Below are 17,475 nucleotides of genomic sequence, written 5' to 3'. Positions count from 1 at the left end.
GGCATGGGTCTGGGTTTTTTTTCGTCCAAACCCCGACCGAAAAAAATATTTTTCTTAAATCGGATCCTGCTCTGTTCCGATAAATTTTAGATTAAAACCCCAACTCCAACCCGATTCAAATATATTAATGTCTTAAAATAATTAAAATAATATATTTTATAATAGTTTTTATATTTTAATAATTAAAGAATATATTTTAATAATATAAAAAAATCCCTATAATTTTAAATATATTATTATATAAAAAAATAATTTATACCGGGTCGGATCTTTTTTTATCTTAAACCTGGCCCCAGCCCACCCTAAAATTACATACCATATAACCTGCCCCGCCCGATCAACGAAATTAAAAAAAAGGCCCCTACAGGATCGGGTCGGATCCCGTCGGATTCGAATATTTTGACCATCCCTATATAACATCCACATCATCAGCATAAAATGACGAGTAAATTAAAAAAAAAATAGAAAGACAGTTTAGTTCAATTAAAATCCATGGCTATCATGAACAAGATTCATAGAACAAGAACTTATTTAAAAAAAAGGTACAAAGTACAGTAGTTTAAACCCTGAAGGCATATCCTCAAGCATATTGGCCTGCCTACCTAAATACCTCGTATTCCATACTCAGACAATATTAGCATACCAAGAGAACACGAAATAAGACATACAGGCATAGATCCTATGAATATACTCTTCTCTCTGACCATTTGGGACTAGAAATAGCATGAAGAATATAACTCGGTTAAATGGACTCACTCTTCGAAAGCCGCTACACTTTGCGGACCTGGATATTGTGAGTGGACCGGAATCGCCAGATGGGTTGCCTGCCACTCTGAACGAGAGCCACCTCTTCTCCTTCCTTCACCATTCCTTGCTTCTGTACATCTGTACATCAACCATCGAGTTCATCACGCCATATCAAAAATCAGCCTTTATGCAATAAAACAGCATAATCAAATGAACCGAACTCCAAAGAATACTGAAGTTTAGGACTCGGGATATTTTCGTTCATGAACAACTAAATCTCTAGTTACTAGCCAGTTAAAGGGAACTTTCGTGATGAATACTCAGGTAAAACCTTACCTGCAACAAAGCTAAAGCATTCTTAAATGTGTTCAGCGTCATTTGAGAACTCCATGTATATGGGACACACTCCTTGATATAAGGCTAATCGTTGGTGTACCCTTTTCCTGCATGACCAATAAAGTCATCGTCAAACTTTCAAGATCATAAAGTCCAGTAATGGTTGAATCCTCACATCGATATTACAATACTGGCGAAATGTTGCACTTCTGAATTAATATAAAGTCGGCCTCAAATAGGGTAGACCATTATCATGCCATAGCAGAAGACGAATGAGACAGACGGTGGAGAAAGAACTGAGATTCGGGAACTATACAGTAACCATTTCGAGATTCAGGAATAGGTCAAACTCACTCATTTGAGAAGGCAAAGATAGTTCCAGAAGGACAATAATGGCCAAGTAATATGGCCATGAAACCAGTTATAGTGAAGACAACAGTGGAGATACCAAGAGTATTTGACATCATTGTTGCGTGATATGCAAACATCTTACTCATATGGTTCTACATAGAAAAGGTAACCGCAGTCAGAATTGATCGGTAACAAAGAAAAATACAGCATTAGAAACAGAGGGAAAAAAGGCATAGAGCACATGGAAACTGGAAAGTCCATATAATATGTTAAATGACCTTGAAAGCTTGACCAAGATTAGGTGGCATTTCACCACCAGTTATGGTTGCTTCAGTTCGTAGTGCAACTGTATGCATCACTTTAACAGCTTTCAAGGGGAACCTGCAAGAAAGTGAAACCTGTTTACTAAAGTGCTCTTAGGTAGAGTAATTTGCACTGTTCATACAATTACCCAGTCGAGAGCAAAGAATAAGGAAGGTAGCACATATGACATTCTAGTTTTATGTCCCAAAGAGTTTTGATAAGTTGATTTTAGGTACAAATAATGCCCAAATTCTTCTTCACTTCAACCAGGATCCAAAAATATCCATATGTAAAATAAAATTTCTAGAATCCCATGTAAAAACTTAACTTACTTTCCATGAGCTGTTTCTCCAGAAAGCATGACAGCATCAGCACCCTCACGAACAGCAATGGCAATGTCAGATACCTCTGCTCTGGTTGGTGTTGGATGAACAATCATACTTTCAAGCATATTGGTTGCCACGATAACAGCTTTCCCCATGCTTCGACATGTTCTATTTATCTCTTCCTACATTTAACACCGACTAGAATTCTGAGTGGCTAAATAAATAAATTTCATTTCTTTACTGTAAAGAAAGTATGTTTGATGAATTATCTTTTAATGTTCAATCAAAAACTAAACCAACTTGCAAAAGAGGAACCTCCTCGATAGGAAGCTCTGCACCAAGATCTCCTCTAGCAACCATTGCCTAAATTTTTTTTTGGATAGGAATAAATGGCCTTATTAAAAACCTCCCTCTTAAAGGTATTTTCCCGTAAGGTAAGAACCAACTAGCGGAAGGAGGAAAAGATTGTCAGACTTTATTGATTGCAAATGAATTACATAAGACTTAAAAACATTCCTGCTAGATACATAAAACTTAAACACACTGCTAAAAATCCTAATTGTTGAACACCCCAACTTGCTGAAACAACAATTACCATCACCCAATCCCATCCTTTGCTAGCTTATCAACCTCGTAATTATAGCACCTCGAAATCCACCTCACAAAAATATCGTACACAAAAATTGTAGATGCTATCTCCTTAACTAGATTAGTAAGAAAAGTAGGGACAATGGCTTGATCTTTCAACCATTCCACTGCTAGTTTACAATCAGATTCCACAATTAGTCTTTCCTTCGATGCCCATTCTGAAGAGACAAAGATGTCTATTCCTTTCTTGATGGCTTTCAACTCTACTAAGATGATAGGAGTAGGACCAACATTTTCTGAGAAAGACATTAGCTTTGTCCGATTCCAGTCTCTGAGAATACCTCCAATTCTAGCAATTCTCCCAACAGTACAAACAACTCCATCCACATTAATTTTATAAAAATCTGCTGGAGGAGGACTCCAACAAACCACTGGCCTATTCAAATCATTAATAACAAAAAAATTGTTCGCGAATGAAGGATCACCAATTAACGAATCCAGCTGAATAGTGCGATTAGGATACTTTGCTAGGAACCATTTTGCTAACCTGAGCCTAACCATGAAAAGCAGAGTGAATCTGTCCAACTTTCCACCATCAAAGATGATTTCATTTCTAAATTTCCATAAAGACCAAAGGACTGCCACTGGAATGAACTTCCACATGGCAGAATAATGCAACAAATCTATCCAAGAACTTAGAAGGGAGAGAGGATCAGAAGGTAAAACTAACGAAATACCCAAAAAGCAGATAATTTTGTTTCACAATTCCCACCAAACTTGACATGAAATAAAAATATGTTGAACATATTCTTCACATTTGTTGCAGAGAGGGCATAGAATATCATCCCCTAAGGGAACCCCCCTCCGTTTCTTCAATTCCACTCTCACTGATACTTATTTATGGGAAACTTGCCATAGGAAACCTCAACTCTAGGAGGAACTAAACCTATCCAAACATATTTGTTCCACATAAATGAATCTTCATTAGAATAGGAAAAAGACTTCCTACAATCTTTAACCGAAAACAACTCCTCTCCCATAACAAACAGTCCTCCAAAGATTCGGTTAATTTAATGTCTTTGAGTCTATCGAAAAGCTCCATCAACTGAACCACTTCCCAGTCACAGAGTTTCATCATCGTTTTAATATTCCACTCCCATCCATTCGAATCAAAGCTCCCAAAATCAACAACCTTGCCCCGTTGAATTGGAGAAAGAGCAAAAATCCTAGGGAAAATGATTTTCAAAGGAAAATCCCCTTACCAAGTATCATTCCAAAAGGAGACCGATTTTCCATTCCCTACTTGTAACTTCGCATGGGCTCTAAGGCAACCTCTAACAAAATCATCTTTGGTGAAGTTATTAACAATTCCCCTCCAAATTCAAGAGTCCTTATGGGAGAGGACCTTGGTAATATCCATGGAATTACAACTAACATCATGTTTGGTACATATGAAACTCTTCCACATGGAATTCTTCTCATTAGTGAACTTCCATACCCACTTTCCCAACAAGGCTTGATTAGAATAATTCAAGCCGACAACTCCCAGACCTCCACAACTCAAAGGATTGCAAATCTTATCCCAACTTACCCAGTGCATTTTCTTCTTCTCAACCCCATCACCCCATAAAAAAGCCGTCATCAAAGTCGCCATCAAAGAATTTAACTTCTTGCATATAGTAGAAGGCATCTTGAATAAAGATAGAAAGAAGACAGGTAAAGATGACAAAACCGACTACCAATCTACCTGCCAATGACAAGGAGGAAGCTTTCCACCCCGCTAGTTTCTTGTGGAAGTTATCAAGAACTGGCTCCCACAATTTCTCACAAATTATTTTTTCCCCTAGAACATCTAATAGCCGAAGCCCAATCTTCCATGATATCGTCCTCCACATTAATGCCAAAAAGTCTGCTTTCAGCTAAATTAAGATGAAGTCCCTTCATTAAGCTATAAATCCTCAAAACTTGCCTCGCATTCTTTATCTGAGTAATAGAAGTTCCACAAAAAATAATGGTGTCGTCTGCGAACTGAAGATAAGACAAAGTGAAGTTGTTTTGGTTTTTGCCAAACGAAAACCCTTGAAATAGGCCAATTTCCACAGCTTTTGATAACATCATATGAAGTAATTCACCAACCACGTTAAACAGAAGAAGAGAAAGGCTACATCCTTGCCTCAAGCCTTTAGCAATTGGGAACTCCTCTGTAGGCGACCCATTGACTAAAACTGAAATTGAAGCAGTGGAAATACACTGTGAAATCCAAGAACACCACCTTTCACCGAAGCCCATGACTTCCAAAAGCCTTAGAAGAATCTGCCAGTCAACTGTTTCATATGCTCTGCAGAAATCGACTTTAAAAACAACTCCTCTGAGCCCTTATTTCCTCCAAAAATCAATGCCTTCATTTGCTAAACATGCACAATCCAACAATTGTCTCCCCGGAATAAACGCAAACTGAGATGGGCTTATAATATCATTAATACATGAAGAAAGTCTCTTAGGCAGAACTTTCGAAAGAATCTTTATATAGGCTTCCCATAAGGCTGATAGGTTTGTAGCCTTCAATACTCTCTGGATTACCTTTTTTAGGAATTAAGGTAATAAATGCATGGTTTACCCCATGAACCCATTCATTTCCTTTGTAAAAATCAGAAAAAAAACTCCATGATCTAATCCTTCAAATTCAACCAGTACTTCTTATAGAAGCCCATGGTAAAACCATTCGGGCCAGGAGCTTTAGAGCTTTCAGAGGAAGCAATTGCTCGCCAAACTTCTTGCTCCGAAAAATCTGCTTCAAGACATTCTCTTTGAACTGCTGTTAATTGTTTAAAATAAAAATTAAAGCCTGCAACTTCCAGAGTTGATTTTACATTATATGCATTCTTGAAAAAAATTGAAAACAGTTGCTTTAATATGTTCTAGATTTGAAATAAATCCCCCATCAGACTTCAATGAATGAATGGAGTTGATTTTGTTTCTCCTCAAAGCACTAAGGTGGAAGAATCTTGTATTTCTATCTCCATCTTTAATCCATCTGGTTCTGGATTTATGAAACCAGATCCTCTCCTCGATTCTCAACAGCCTCAATAGCTCTTTTTTAAAAACAATCGGCTGATTCCACTCCCCTGAAGACAAATTTCCACCTTAAGATTTTCTGTCCAAAACATTGATTTTTAATTCCAACTGCGAGATGGATTATGCCAGCCCTCTGTGACAGCTTCCAGGCCAGTTTTTGATCTTATTTTTTGCAGCCTGTAACAACCTGAAAATTCCCCATCTATTCTTCTTCTTTTTCTCTAATGCCAGTGATTCTTCAACCAATTCATCAAATCCATGTTCTTCTAAAAGGAAATTAAAAAACCTAAAGGGTTTAGGCCCCCAATTAATAGAAACATCCTCCAACAAAACTGGATTGTGATCTGAAATTGATTTCGGAAGAAGACTTTGCGTAACATTAGGAAAACTATTAAGAAATCTGGCACAAATTAGGAACCGGTCTAGTCTCACCCAAGTTGAAGATTCTTTATTGTTGCACCACGTGAAAGTACCTCTTGACAAAGGCAAATCAATGAGATTAGCTTGCTGCACAAATGATCTAAGGATATCGATTGAATTCCAATTTGTGATTTCCCTTGCTTTTCTTCCGCATCAATATACGCATTGAAATCTCCCCCAATACATACTGGTAAATTCTGAGAAATAACAAATTGCAACAACATTTATAAAGTGTTAAAGAATTATTTTCTAACATCACAATCACAGATGGTGCTTAATATTGAAAAAAAAAAGCCTCTTCAACACTTTAGCACCAATTTTCCCAAAAAATTGAAAATATTTGTCCTCAACAAAGACACAGCTGAATGTAAGAAATGGCCAGAAAACTATTCACACCTTCATATGCATAAAATATAAACCTAAAATTTAACTGCGTTAAGGACTCAACAGAAAAAAATTAAGTGATCACTCACCCCATCAGATGCTGTTATAATTGAATGCAAATTTGGAATAGAATTCGCACTTTCAATTTTAACAATAACATGAATATCTGCATCACAAACTGCCAAAAGCAAAGGAGAAAAGACATTAGCATAAGAGAATTTAAAGCATATACCAAAGACAGTTATTACTTCATTAAAGAAGAATATAAAAAATTTACTCTGCAAATAATTCTTCAACTCATGGACCACTTCAGCATCTTTAACAAAGGAAACGACATAAAGGTCAACTTTATTGTCTACTCCAAATTTTATGTCATCCCAGTCCTTTTCTGCAATAAACCAACTGAAATGAATAACCCATCTCTCATTCTCAACCCTATATAGAAAGAGTGGGAGAAAAGAGAGAAGAAGGGGAAAGTGGAAAATCTACAAAGTAACAGAAATTACAACTAAAATTTGAGGACCAACCTGTAATAGAAGGCAGTGTAGCACTTTTTCATCTGACATTTAAATGCCGCCGAGACATAGGCTCACCACCATCAACTACTTTACACTTCACTGAATCTTTGGTCTTAGACTTCACTAGCAATGAAATCATACCACCTACATCATGAATCAGTAATCAGAGGAACATGTAATCAACAAAATGACAAAAAGTCAGGCTGAGAATTTTCTAGTTTTTTCTTTTCACAATCTAGTTCAGACTATTTAGCACAGGAAACTCTTGTTTGATAATGGGAGGATGCACATTAGCCTTGAAACGTAAAGATAATTCTACAAGGTACTTTTGCTCTGAACCAGCTAAGCTAAGTCAATAGATCAACATAATTTCTCTATAATGCTAAAGGTTTCATTTTTTATTAAGAGAAAGACCTGAAAAGGCAAAGAGTGCATTCGTTTGTATTATAACCAAACAATCTTGTTCACTTCTGATGTTTATGTTTAGGCAGAACAGCAGAAGACAATCCTGCCAACAGCATCAGCAAACCCATAGCTAAATAACCAAGAGCATGGTAGACAAGGTAAAATCCTTTTAGTTGATTTCTAGATCATTAAATTCTTCCATCAGAAAATGTTCTCCTATATGTCAGATTACATACTTGCAGTCTTACTCTCGATAACTGAATCACAACACTAAAAGCATATCAAAATTTCAGATTAAAGGGCAATGCTGAGTAATAACTCTAGAACGAAGCGTCATTTTGCTTGAAAAGTTTGGTATGAAAACATGCATGCTGGCTGCTGGTGTTGGGATGGAGGACCGTGATTAACAAACATATAAAACAATAAAAATTAACAAACAAGCATAGTTTTGCAGTCTGTTGAAGTTCAAGGAAGCATACCATCAACAAGAAGCATGTCACCAACTTCTACATCATTAACAAAATCATCATAGTTGACACCGACACAATCAGTTGTCCCAACTCCTCTCCTAATTGTAAAAGTAAATTCCTGCCCAGTTGTTAATGTAATTGGTTGGGGCAAGCCGCCACTCCTAACCTCAGGACCCTAATAAACAAAACCAAGTACTTATAAGAACACAATAAATGAAATGATAGAATTATTGGAAGAAAATTACGCACTATCAGTAATATTATTGTTGCCCACAACACCATGTCCAATAAATTAAGGGCTCATAACCTCACAAGTGAAATGGATGAATGTAGACAAAAACTATATGCGCATACATGTATGTATATTACATCCTCTCTCATTAAGTCTCCAAACCAGATACTAACATACTGTCACTTGTACATACTTGCTGGTCTTACTCCAAGATATAGTGCTAGCATTACCATAACTGAACTTGTATTCAAAATCCAAGAAAAATTTGGCACAATCATATTGGTTTATGATAAAGGCATTGTCAAAGATGACAATCCCGGCAATTATTTTGTAAAAGAAATGTCCCTCTGATGTCTAACTCCAACACCACCAAACTCATTAACTCAAGCAACCTGGCACAACAGCTTTTACATAGTAAAAAGAAAATGAAATTAAGGGTACTTGCCATGGTGTCAAGCAAGATTGCAATAGTGTTGACTTTGGATTGTGCATTATATTCCTTGACTAAATCAATAACTTTCTGATGTGATGCATGGTCTCCATGAGACATAATCAAACGAGCAACATTCATTCCAGCCTCAGCCAATTTCCATATCATTTCCCGTGTGTTTGTTGAAGGACCGATTGCGCAAACAATCTTTGTTTTACGTCTAACAATAGGCTTGGACCATATACCTACTGATGCATCGTCTACTTGCTGAATCCCCCTTAGCTGCTCATATTGATCCTCCCTCTGAAGAAAAAAATATAGTAAGAAAAGTTACAAGCAATAATTTTTGGCTAATTTCTATATGCAACCGTCCAATGATAAGTTATTTGATTATATATATATATATACAACAGCAACCAAAATCATAGTCACTAGGCCATCCAACAAGCAATTTCCTCATCCTCAATACTTATATATTCAATCAATTTGATCAAGTATTGAAGTTCAAATATGTAATTATATCAATTTTGTTAACCGCCCCACAAACGCTTCTGTTAAATGTTAACGTCATGTGGTTATATTGAAACCAATTAAATAGTTAAGTTGTCATACTGATGAAATTTTAAAAATTGTCACATCAACACTAACCTTATAATTAGGTAGTCATTCAAGTAGTTTACCATTTATTATTTGACTATGACCACTATATTTTTAACTTTGGTAATATGACTAGATAACAAAATCAATATAATTATACATTTAATCCTCATAACTTATATATTCTCCTAATTTATTTTTAATTTTAATTTAATTCAATAAATTTAATTCTTGAACGAGGGTTTATACCAAGAGAAATCAAACTTGGATATCATTGGTGGCCTTCGGACCATCTACCTTTGAGTCACTTTCCATGTTTATTAATGAGTTAATACATGTATTATATAACATGTTCAAGTTAAAGATAGAAAAAAAAGATTACATAAATTGGACTCATACACATGACCTTTTCGAAGACCGAACAAGCCTTAACTAATAAGCTAAATCTAATATTTGGGATTCAATTACAACAATTTATGTATATTATAAATGAGTGAGGACTTAAACCTAGTCAGTTGAAAATATAATAATACTTAAATCACTAAAATAATCCTAATAGATTATTTATAATTGTTTTAAGATTTTTTTATTTTTAAATTTACCTTATTTTTTCGTATTTATTTTTTTAATAATTATGTATATGAAATTATATTTAAAATTAAATTAAAATTTTATTTAAGATACCTAAACTCAAACACAATTTAAAAGGAAAAGATAAATTTATAATTTCAATCTTAAATTATTTTTCGCTTATGATTGGATTTAAAATTTATTAAATTAATTAGAAAATTAATAAAAAAAATCCTCTAATCAAGTGATGTCATGTGTCACGATTTGATTAAAAATTAAAAGTAGGACCAAATCGAGTGAAGGTGTAAGTTAAAATGACTAAATGTGTAATTATATCAGTTTTATTAACTGTCACGTCAGCACTTTCATTAAATGTTAACGAAAGATGGCTTGATTGAAATCACTTAAACAGTTATTCGATCATATTATCAAAATTGGAAATACGATGGTCATATTAACACCAACCTTATAGCTATAGTGGTCATTTGTGTAAATTACCTAAATAATATATATATATATATATATATATATATATATATATTGTTATAGACTTGAATTTCAACAATTACGTTTACGTGGTATATATTATCAGTAAATAAAAAATATTTTAAAATAATATTAATTTATAAACATTTTAAAATAATAAAAAGTATTTTTCCTTAAATAGATGGGGAAGTCTCACGTGCGGCAACTTAATATACGGTTAAAGAAAGACGTTACCGGTTTTATTATTATTTTTTTTTAACAAAATCGGTAAAAAAATTACCGAAAACATTATTATTTATACTAATTTTGTTATTATTGGGCGCTTTACCGGATTTTGTAATATATCCGGTAGAAAAATAATGTATTAGGTAGAGCTTTACCGAATATATTATCAAACTCGTTAAAACGCCTAATAATAAAACCGGTAGAAATAATAATATTTTAGGTAATTTTTTACGAATTTTGTTAAAAACTAATAATAAAATCGATAACGTTTTTCTTTAACCATATATTAAGGTTTGTTTTACGGTATAACTTCCCTAAATAGACGTATAAATATGACAACGACTATCAATTATCATACAATAAATATATAATTTTTTACAGAAAATGATTGGAGAGAAAACTCTAAAACATTAGGCTGCTAAACGCAGCGTTTTTCAATATCCTTTGTACCAAAAAAAAAAAAACAATGTTTAAGCAAATAGAGAAGAACAAGCTGTATTAAAAAAATGTAGTTGATAAGCACCATTCACGTCATCACAAATAAAAAACCAAAAATCTAATTAGATATTGGTTTAGTACATTCGAGTTAATGTGACTCGAATTTAATTACGTTTGTCGGATATATGTATGTATTGAATATAAATACTGTTAGAGTTTGACTCGAATTTAAAGTGACACAAATTAATTAATATATAAATGTTGAGAAAGTAAGAAATTCAGTGTGATTGAAAGTAAAAAACTTTATTAAAGTAAATTTTTACTTTATTTAACTTTCTTTTGTAATTAAGTATATATCCCTATAAATAGATATTAAGAACAAGTTCTTTTCTTTCACCAAAATCTCATTGTAGTAAAATTCTTTTCATCTCTCTGTGGTTTTTCTCTTTTGGGGTTTCCACGTAAATTCTGATGTTATTTGTTTTTTTCTTTTTTCGATTATGTTTATTTGTTTGTCGATAATTATCATTCTGATATTATAACAAACTGATATCAGAGCTTCGTGTTTAAGATTATGGAAACAATGAAGTATGATATTCCGTTGTTGGATCGAAACACATGTTCTCGCTATGACAGATGAAAATTCGGGATGTTCTTGCATACTTAGATCTCGACGATACAATAGAAGGATTTGATGAGAAGCCAATAACACAATGTACAAATGAGGAAAAACGTAAGGATTGTAAAGCTCTTTCTTAGGTTCGTTTACACTTATCATATCAATTTTACATGATGTGTTGAAAGAAAAAAAATAATTGCATCTTTGTGGACGAAATTGAAGCAACTTTGCATGTAGAAATCATTAACCAACAAGTTGCACCTAAAGCACGCCTTTATTCACTTAAATTGACTGAATGTTCGTCTCTTGAAGAGCACCTGACCGCATTCAAGGAAACTTGAGACTTTAGAAGTGAAGTATGATTAAGAATACTTAGGACTGATCCTCCTATGTTTGCTCCCTCTTCCTACTCACCTTTTAGAGACACAATATTGTACAGTCGCGAAACTCTCATTCTTGAAGAGGTGTACAATGGCTTACACTCATTTGACAAGATGAAATATCTTGTATTTGGTTCCGAGCCCCAGGTAGATGGTCTCGTGATGCATGATTCGACTAGCTCAGACAATGGGAGAAAAGGCGAGTGTTCTTCTGATAATATTGGAAGGGGTAGATCAAAAAATTCCAACCAAGATAAAATTTGTCACTATTGTAAAAAGAAATATTATGTTAAATCGGAGTGTTACAAGTTGCAAAATAAAATAAAAAAAGAAGTTGAAAAGCATAACTCTATAAAATATGGTGAGGTCGGTATAGTAGAGGAGTTCGATGATGAAAAACTCATAGTTGTAGTTGACGACAACTTTATAACAAGTGATGAGTGGATACTTTACTCTGGTAGTAGTTTTCATATGAGTCTTAATTGTGACTGGTTTGCGACGTATGAAATTGTTTCTACAGGTGATGTATTTTGGGAAATAATGTCCCTTGTAAAGTCGTAGATATTGACACAATCAAGATTAAGATGTTCGATGGGATTGTTCAAACATTTGGTAATGTGAGACATGTTCCAAATTTGAGTAGAAATCTAATTTCGTTACGTACTCTAGATTCAAAAGGGTACAAATTCTCTAGTGAAGGTGAAGCTATAAAAATTTGCAAGGACTCTTTTGTTGTGTTGAAAGGGCTGAGAAAGACTACAAAGTTTTATGTTCTACAGGGTTCAACAGTTTTAGATAATACAGTTGGTGTTTCATTCACCGTGTCAAATAACGTTGTTGAACAAAATAATCGTGGTCAGAATGGTTATTTGAAGCAGAAAAGAGTACAATTTCGTGAACATAATGAATTTGAAGATAGAACTATCATTGATGATTGGGATCGTGTTGTGCAAGATATTGCTCGTGGTGAAATATTTGTGAGAAAAGTTGGCACTTATAGACAGAGGTGTAAATGAATAATTTTTTGATAAATGAAAAAGCTTGGATTTGGTCGGTGTCCATTACTGAAGATTACCCCTTTGAGGGGTGTTGTCGAAAAGGCGAATAACTTGTTCGTTGAAGTGAATAATTGTTTTTTTGTTGAGTTTGGGTGTCAAATCGAATTTGAGTGTTTTGCCTCAAAACCTTTGCACTTTCAGAATTCGTGTCAAGGTGGAGATTTGTTAGAGTTTGTCTCGAATTCAAAGTGGCACAAATTAATTAATGTATAAATATTGAGAAAGCAGAAACACAGTTTTATTAAAAGTAGAAAACTTTATTAAAGTAGATTTCTACTTTATTTAGTTTTCCTTTGTAATTAAGTATTTATTTCTATAAATAGATATTAAGGGTCATGGTTAAAAAATAAAGTTCTTTTCTTTCACAAAAATCCTCTTGTATTTTCTTCATTCATATTAGTAAAATTCTTCTCATCTGCCAGTGGTTTTTTCCTTTTGGGTTTCCACGTAAATCATGATGTTCTTTATTTTTTTTCTTTTCGATCGTATTTATTTGTTTGTCGATAATCATCGTTCCGATATTATAACAAGTACAAATAGACTTTCGTAAAATATTTGATGTATTTAGAGGATCCTTTGTGGCGAACATGTTTGCTCCATAAAAAATTAAAAATTCAAATAACGTTACTTTCAACGTACTTCTTGGTTAGAAGTGTAAATGAACAAATTGTTTGATAAATTGTTTGTGACAATTCGTATAACGTTTGTTTATGTTCGTTTATTAAGTTGAATAAATGAACAAAAAAATTATGTTCATTTAATAAATCAATGAATATAGACAGAGGTGTGTTCGATTAGTTTAAGTTCACAAACAAGCTTGTTTATTGGCTCATTTAGAAGTTCGTTTGTCGACTCGTTTATAAGTCTGTTTACTTGGTTCCCCTTTTCCTTTTATTTATTTTTCACATTTTAAATATTGATGAAAGTATGTACTAAATTAATATAATGTGTACTTTGGAGCTCAAATTATGAAGCCTAAAAAACTTCAAGACTAGTGGTATAATTTAACCATTTTTCGTTGACTTCCAAATAGAAGAGTCAATGGTGTGTGTTGATCATCGAAGAACACTAAACAAATCGAACATGAATACTTTTAAAAGTAAACAAACAAAAATGAACATTATATTAAAAATTTAGACGAACAAAAATAAAAAAAAGAGCATTTTCAAAAATAAACAAACGAACATAAATATAATTTTATTCGTTTAAACTCGATTTACCACTATTCCTAGTGTCCATGAATGCTCAAAGTTAATAATGATTTCACAGAGCCCGTAAATCAAACAATAACGCAAGAAACTTATTTATCGTATCATACACACTGCAATTTACAACTAACGAATACTCATTTCTCTCTGCAAACATGGTCACAGGAAACCTTCAAAACTCCAAAATTGGACGTTCCTCGCATGTCTGAGTGCTCGAGATTCTGAAAAAAATAACCCGATAAGTGTTGAAAACTAAGCAGATGCATGAAATCTCTACACTCAATTAGCTTCTGCAGTGGGAATTTTAAGTGAAGCCTCTATGTCCTCGCTCTCAGAATTTGTAAATTTCAAGAAAGCTTCAATGTCATGGTCTGAGCTGCCGTGCCTTATAAGATTGAATCACCTGTTTTGCGGTTTCGGCTTTCGGTCGCTAATGGCAATGGCGATGTCGTTGGGGAATAGGTCTCGTAGGACAAAGGCGTGCACTATAGTCGTTACGAGCAGGGCCGTAACAGTCAATGTAGCAACGACAGATAGAATGACAGAAAGAGTCTGAGTTAATACACTTGTGACTGCACTCGAATACCTCATCGACGCAATCGCTGCACTGGTCATCGGGAACGTGTACGCCCACCAAGCCAATGAGAACCTGTAAATAGAACAGAAATCAGAATCGAAATTCGAACTGAACTATACAAGCCAAGGATTGTACTGCACTTACTTGAATCCTCTAAAAAAGTTAACCCGAACCGCCTGCAAAACATGGTACACAAAGTGGTTTAGCTTATACCAAGAATGCAGCCTATAAGTGAAGTTAAACCAACAAATTGGCCAACTTACCAATGAGAAATAGAGAAACAGGGCGATGAAGTAAGTGATCCGTGATCCGTAATCGAACGATCCTTGGATATTGGCCCATGCCATCGAAGCAACGCTCGGTGCTGCAACGAACAGAAAGAACACGGGATGGAGATCTTTGGGGAGTGTTTCATTCGTTGGAAGTCTTTGGTTTAGTGTTACAAAAAGGACTGTATAATGAGCCAACCCGACTGCAAAGAAGAATATAGGCCCTTCTTTAAGCCCCATTGATGCACCCAATAGTGCCCCGACAAAGTTCCCGACAACCGAGAGATGGTTTGTAGGATTAGCTACCTTGGAAAGCCTACGTTGATCTCCCAACATCCATTGTCCGTAGATTTTAAGCTCTAGAAAGAGGAACGGCGTCATAAGAACATACCATAGAGCCACTGGCAGGGTTGTGGCAACTGAAGGTGGCACTCCAAGTGCCAAGAACAGGAGAACTATCCAAGGAGCAAAGAAGAAGTTGACTCGTATCGGATGGTAATACTCGCGACGAACGGCTTCTAAGTAGAGAACGACTTTGGTAAGGTAGACGGAAGACACGGCGGCTACGAGAGCGATCGATATCCACCATAGGATGAGATTTACAGTCAGGCTGATGTGAAGAAATTTTGTAGAGGTAGCAGTGGCCAGGGTTTTCCACATAACAGCTTGGCTGCTAACTCCTAGACATATACCAAATGAAGAGATCGGATACCTAAGAAGGAAAGGCCAAGTTTTGTCATCTGGAAGCACAATTTCCTCAGAAGCCTGTCAAATTAAATAGTCTCAGATTCATCAAACAATACAAGTATATAATATAACACATGATGATCAAAATAAGAACGTACTCTTAAGGTCTCCAACTCCGGTCCTTCGAGTGCATTGAAGTATCGGTCCACAGGAAACGCTTCACGCCCCAAATTTTGCGTGGACTCTTCTTCCGATTCGCTTTCCGACTCCTGCCTCCCACGTAGATTCGATAGCTGCCTTTCGAGTCTACCGGACCATGTTTTGAAAGAATTGAACCTCTTGTCCTTGAGCTTCTTAATGTTGGGAGCTGCTTCCCCAAAGACTGACCCTTTGGGCATTGGCTGAGACAGAAATTTGTCGCCTTTCGGCTTCGGTTTGCTTGGAGCCTCGACCGAAGACGAATCGTTGAAACCTTTTCCATTGTCTTCAACATCCAAAACATTCTTGGTGCCTGCAGAGGCAGCTCCTGTAGGAGAAGACGGCATGCTGATTGAAATCGAAAACTTCCTCTGATGACCATTAGATGGAACAGATGTTTCACTTTCCGGCTGACCAAACAAAGATTACATTTGCCAAACATTTAGGACACATGAAACATAGATCATCCACTAGAAGGTGCAACCGTGCAAGTGTAACTCACCATGATGGTATCAAAAACGACCACTTCGTTCGATGTTATAAGTTTGAGGAGATCAGGAACCGGCTCAGCCGAGGCCGATTCCTGCAACTCTATTGAAACATGATTCTCTCTGTTATCCATCTCCGATTGCCTGAGCCTGAAATCGGCCATATAATGCATTTACAACAGTTACGTAAACATTAAATAAGCTTAACAGCAAGTTATATGAAGAAAGAGTTGCATGAAATAAGGCTGAAACGGAAGATAAATCGACAGATTCTAACCTCAAATTTTCTGGGAAAATATCAGAAACGCCTGGGGAGATCTACACAAATTGTGAACAACAGTGGAAGAGAAATAAATGGTTTAAATAGGAAGCTCCAAAGACATTTCTATGAAGCAGGTAAGTTTTTTTTATTAAAATTAATCTATTCACAGCCAGTACACACCTTCCGGACACATCTACTCAAACTCGGATCGATTTAGGGGAGAAAATAAAAGTGGTCCGAGCAAATAAATAAAGAAAGCACAACCAACACACGTTTTCTAGATATAGGGTGAAGGAACATGTATAGTTTCACACTAAAGGGAAGATGAATAGCAGCCATTAGCACCATAAATTCATTCCATTTTTGTCATTATTTTTCTTTATTTTTTTTTCTTTGATGATATCTTGATAGGTAAACTATACATTTAGTACACAAATGATTATCTTTGTTCAGTTTTGATACTCCAACTTTATTTTTTAAAAGATTATGCCTAACATTTAGATTAGGTTTTCATTTAGTACTCCGACGTAACATTTTTTTAATTTGTTTTCGATGATGATATGGCATTACCTTATAGTGACATGTTAATATCAGTACGTCACCATTAAATTTTTAACATGTACCAAAATGAAACCTAAGCTAAATATTAGGCATGATTTTGGAAAAAAATGAGTACCAAAATGAAGCAAAAGTAATAGTTTAGGTATTAAATGTATAGTTTACCCTATTTTGATAGAAAAAGACAAAACCCAAGAGATATTGAATTATATTCCAGCTAGTACTTAGAATATGTTGAATTGATAGTTAGTTCAGCTAAGGATCAAGAGT

The 17,475-nt window shown here is 34.9% G+C and overlaps 1 protein-coding gene and 1 pseudogene across 2 annotated transcripts; both read right to left on the bottom strand.

Moving 5' to 3' along the window:
- Window positions 1–751: 751 nt before the first annotated feature.
- LOC120207819 lies at window positions 752–9,497 on the bottom strand (annotated as a pseudogene).
- A 4,684-nt stretch (window positions 9,498–14,181) lies between these two features.
- Window positions 14,182–16,534, bottom strand: LOC120207850 (S-type anion channel SLAH3-like). Of its 2 annotated transcripts, XM_039207267.1 has the most exons (5): window positions 16,400–16,534; window positions 15,858–16,307; window positions 15,007–15,777; window positions 14,888–14,919; window positions 14,183–14,815 (listed from the first exon to the last, which is right to left on the bottom strand). In XM_039207267.1, exons 1-5 carry the CDS (start codon window positions 16,517–16,519, stop codon window positions 14,566–14,568), a joined length of 1,623 nt encoding a protein of 540 aa, XP_039063198.1. In that variant the 5' UTR covers window positions 16,520–16,534; the 3' UTR covers window positions 14,183–14,565. The 2 variants fall into 2 exon arrangements, with proteins under 2 accessions (XP_039063197.1, XP_039063198.1); XM_039207266.1 differs by having other exon boundaries at window positions 14,182–14,815; window positions 14,888–15,777.
- Window positions 16,535–17,475: the final 941 nt, after the last annotated feature.

The sequence above is a fragment of the Hibiscus syriacus genome, unplaced genomic scaffold (assembly GCF_006381635.1).
Source record: "Hibiscus syriacus cultivar Baekdansim isolate YM2019G1 unplaced genomic scaffold, ASM638163v2 tig00015426_pilon, whole genome shotgun sequence".
In the NCBI taxonomy this organism is placed as follows: domain Eukaryota; kingdom Viridiplantae; phylum Streptophyta; class Magnoliopsida; order Malvales; family Malvaceae; genus Hibiscus; species Hibiscus syriacus.
Note: the sequence above shows the minus strand (reverse complement) of the source record. Positions and strands in the feature narration are given on the sequence as shown.

Excerpts from the sequence above, each read along its gene's own strand:
- LOC120207850 (XM_039207266.1), bottom strand. The coding sequence starts at position 16,519 with ATGGATAACAGAGAGAATCATGTTTCAATAGAGTTGCAGGAATCGGCC. Across the intron at positions 16,308-16,399 it reads TCGTTTTTGATACCATCATG|CCGGAAAGTGAAACATCTGT; the intron begins GTGAGTTACACT and ends TTGTTTGGTCAG. Across the intron at positions 14,816-14,887 it reads AACTTTTTTAGAGGATTCAA|GTTCTCATTGGCTTGGTGGG; the intron begins GTAAGTGCAGTA and ends TTCTATTTACAG.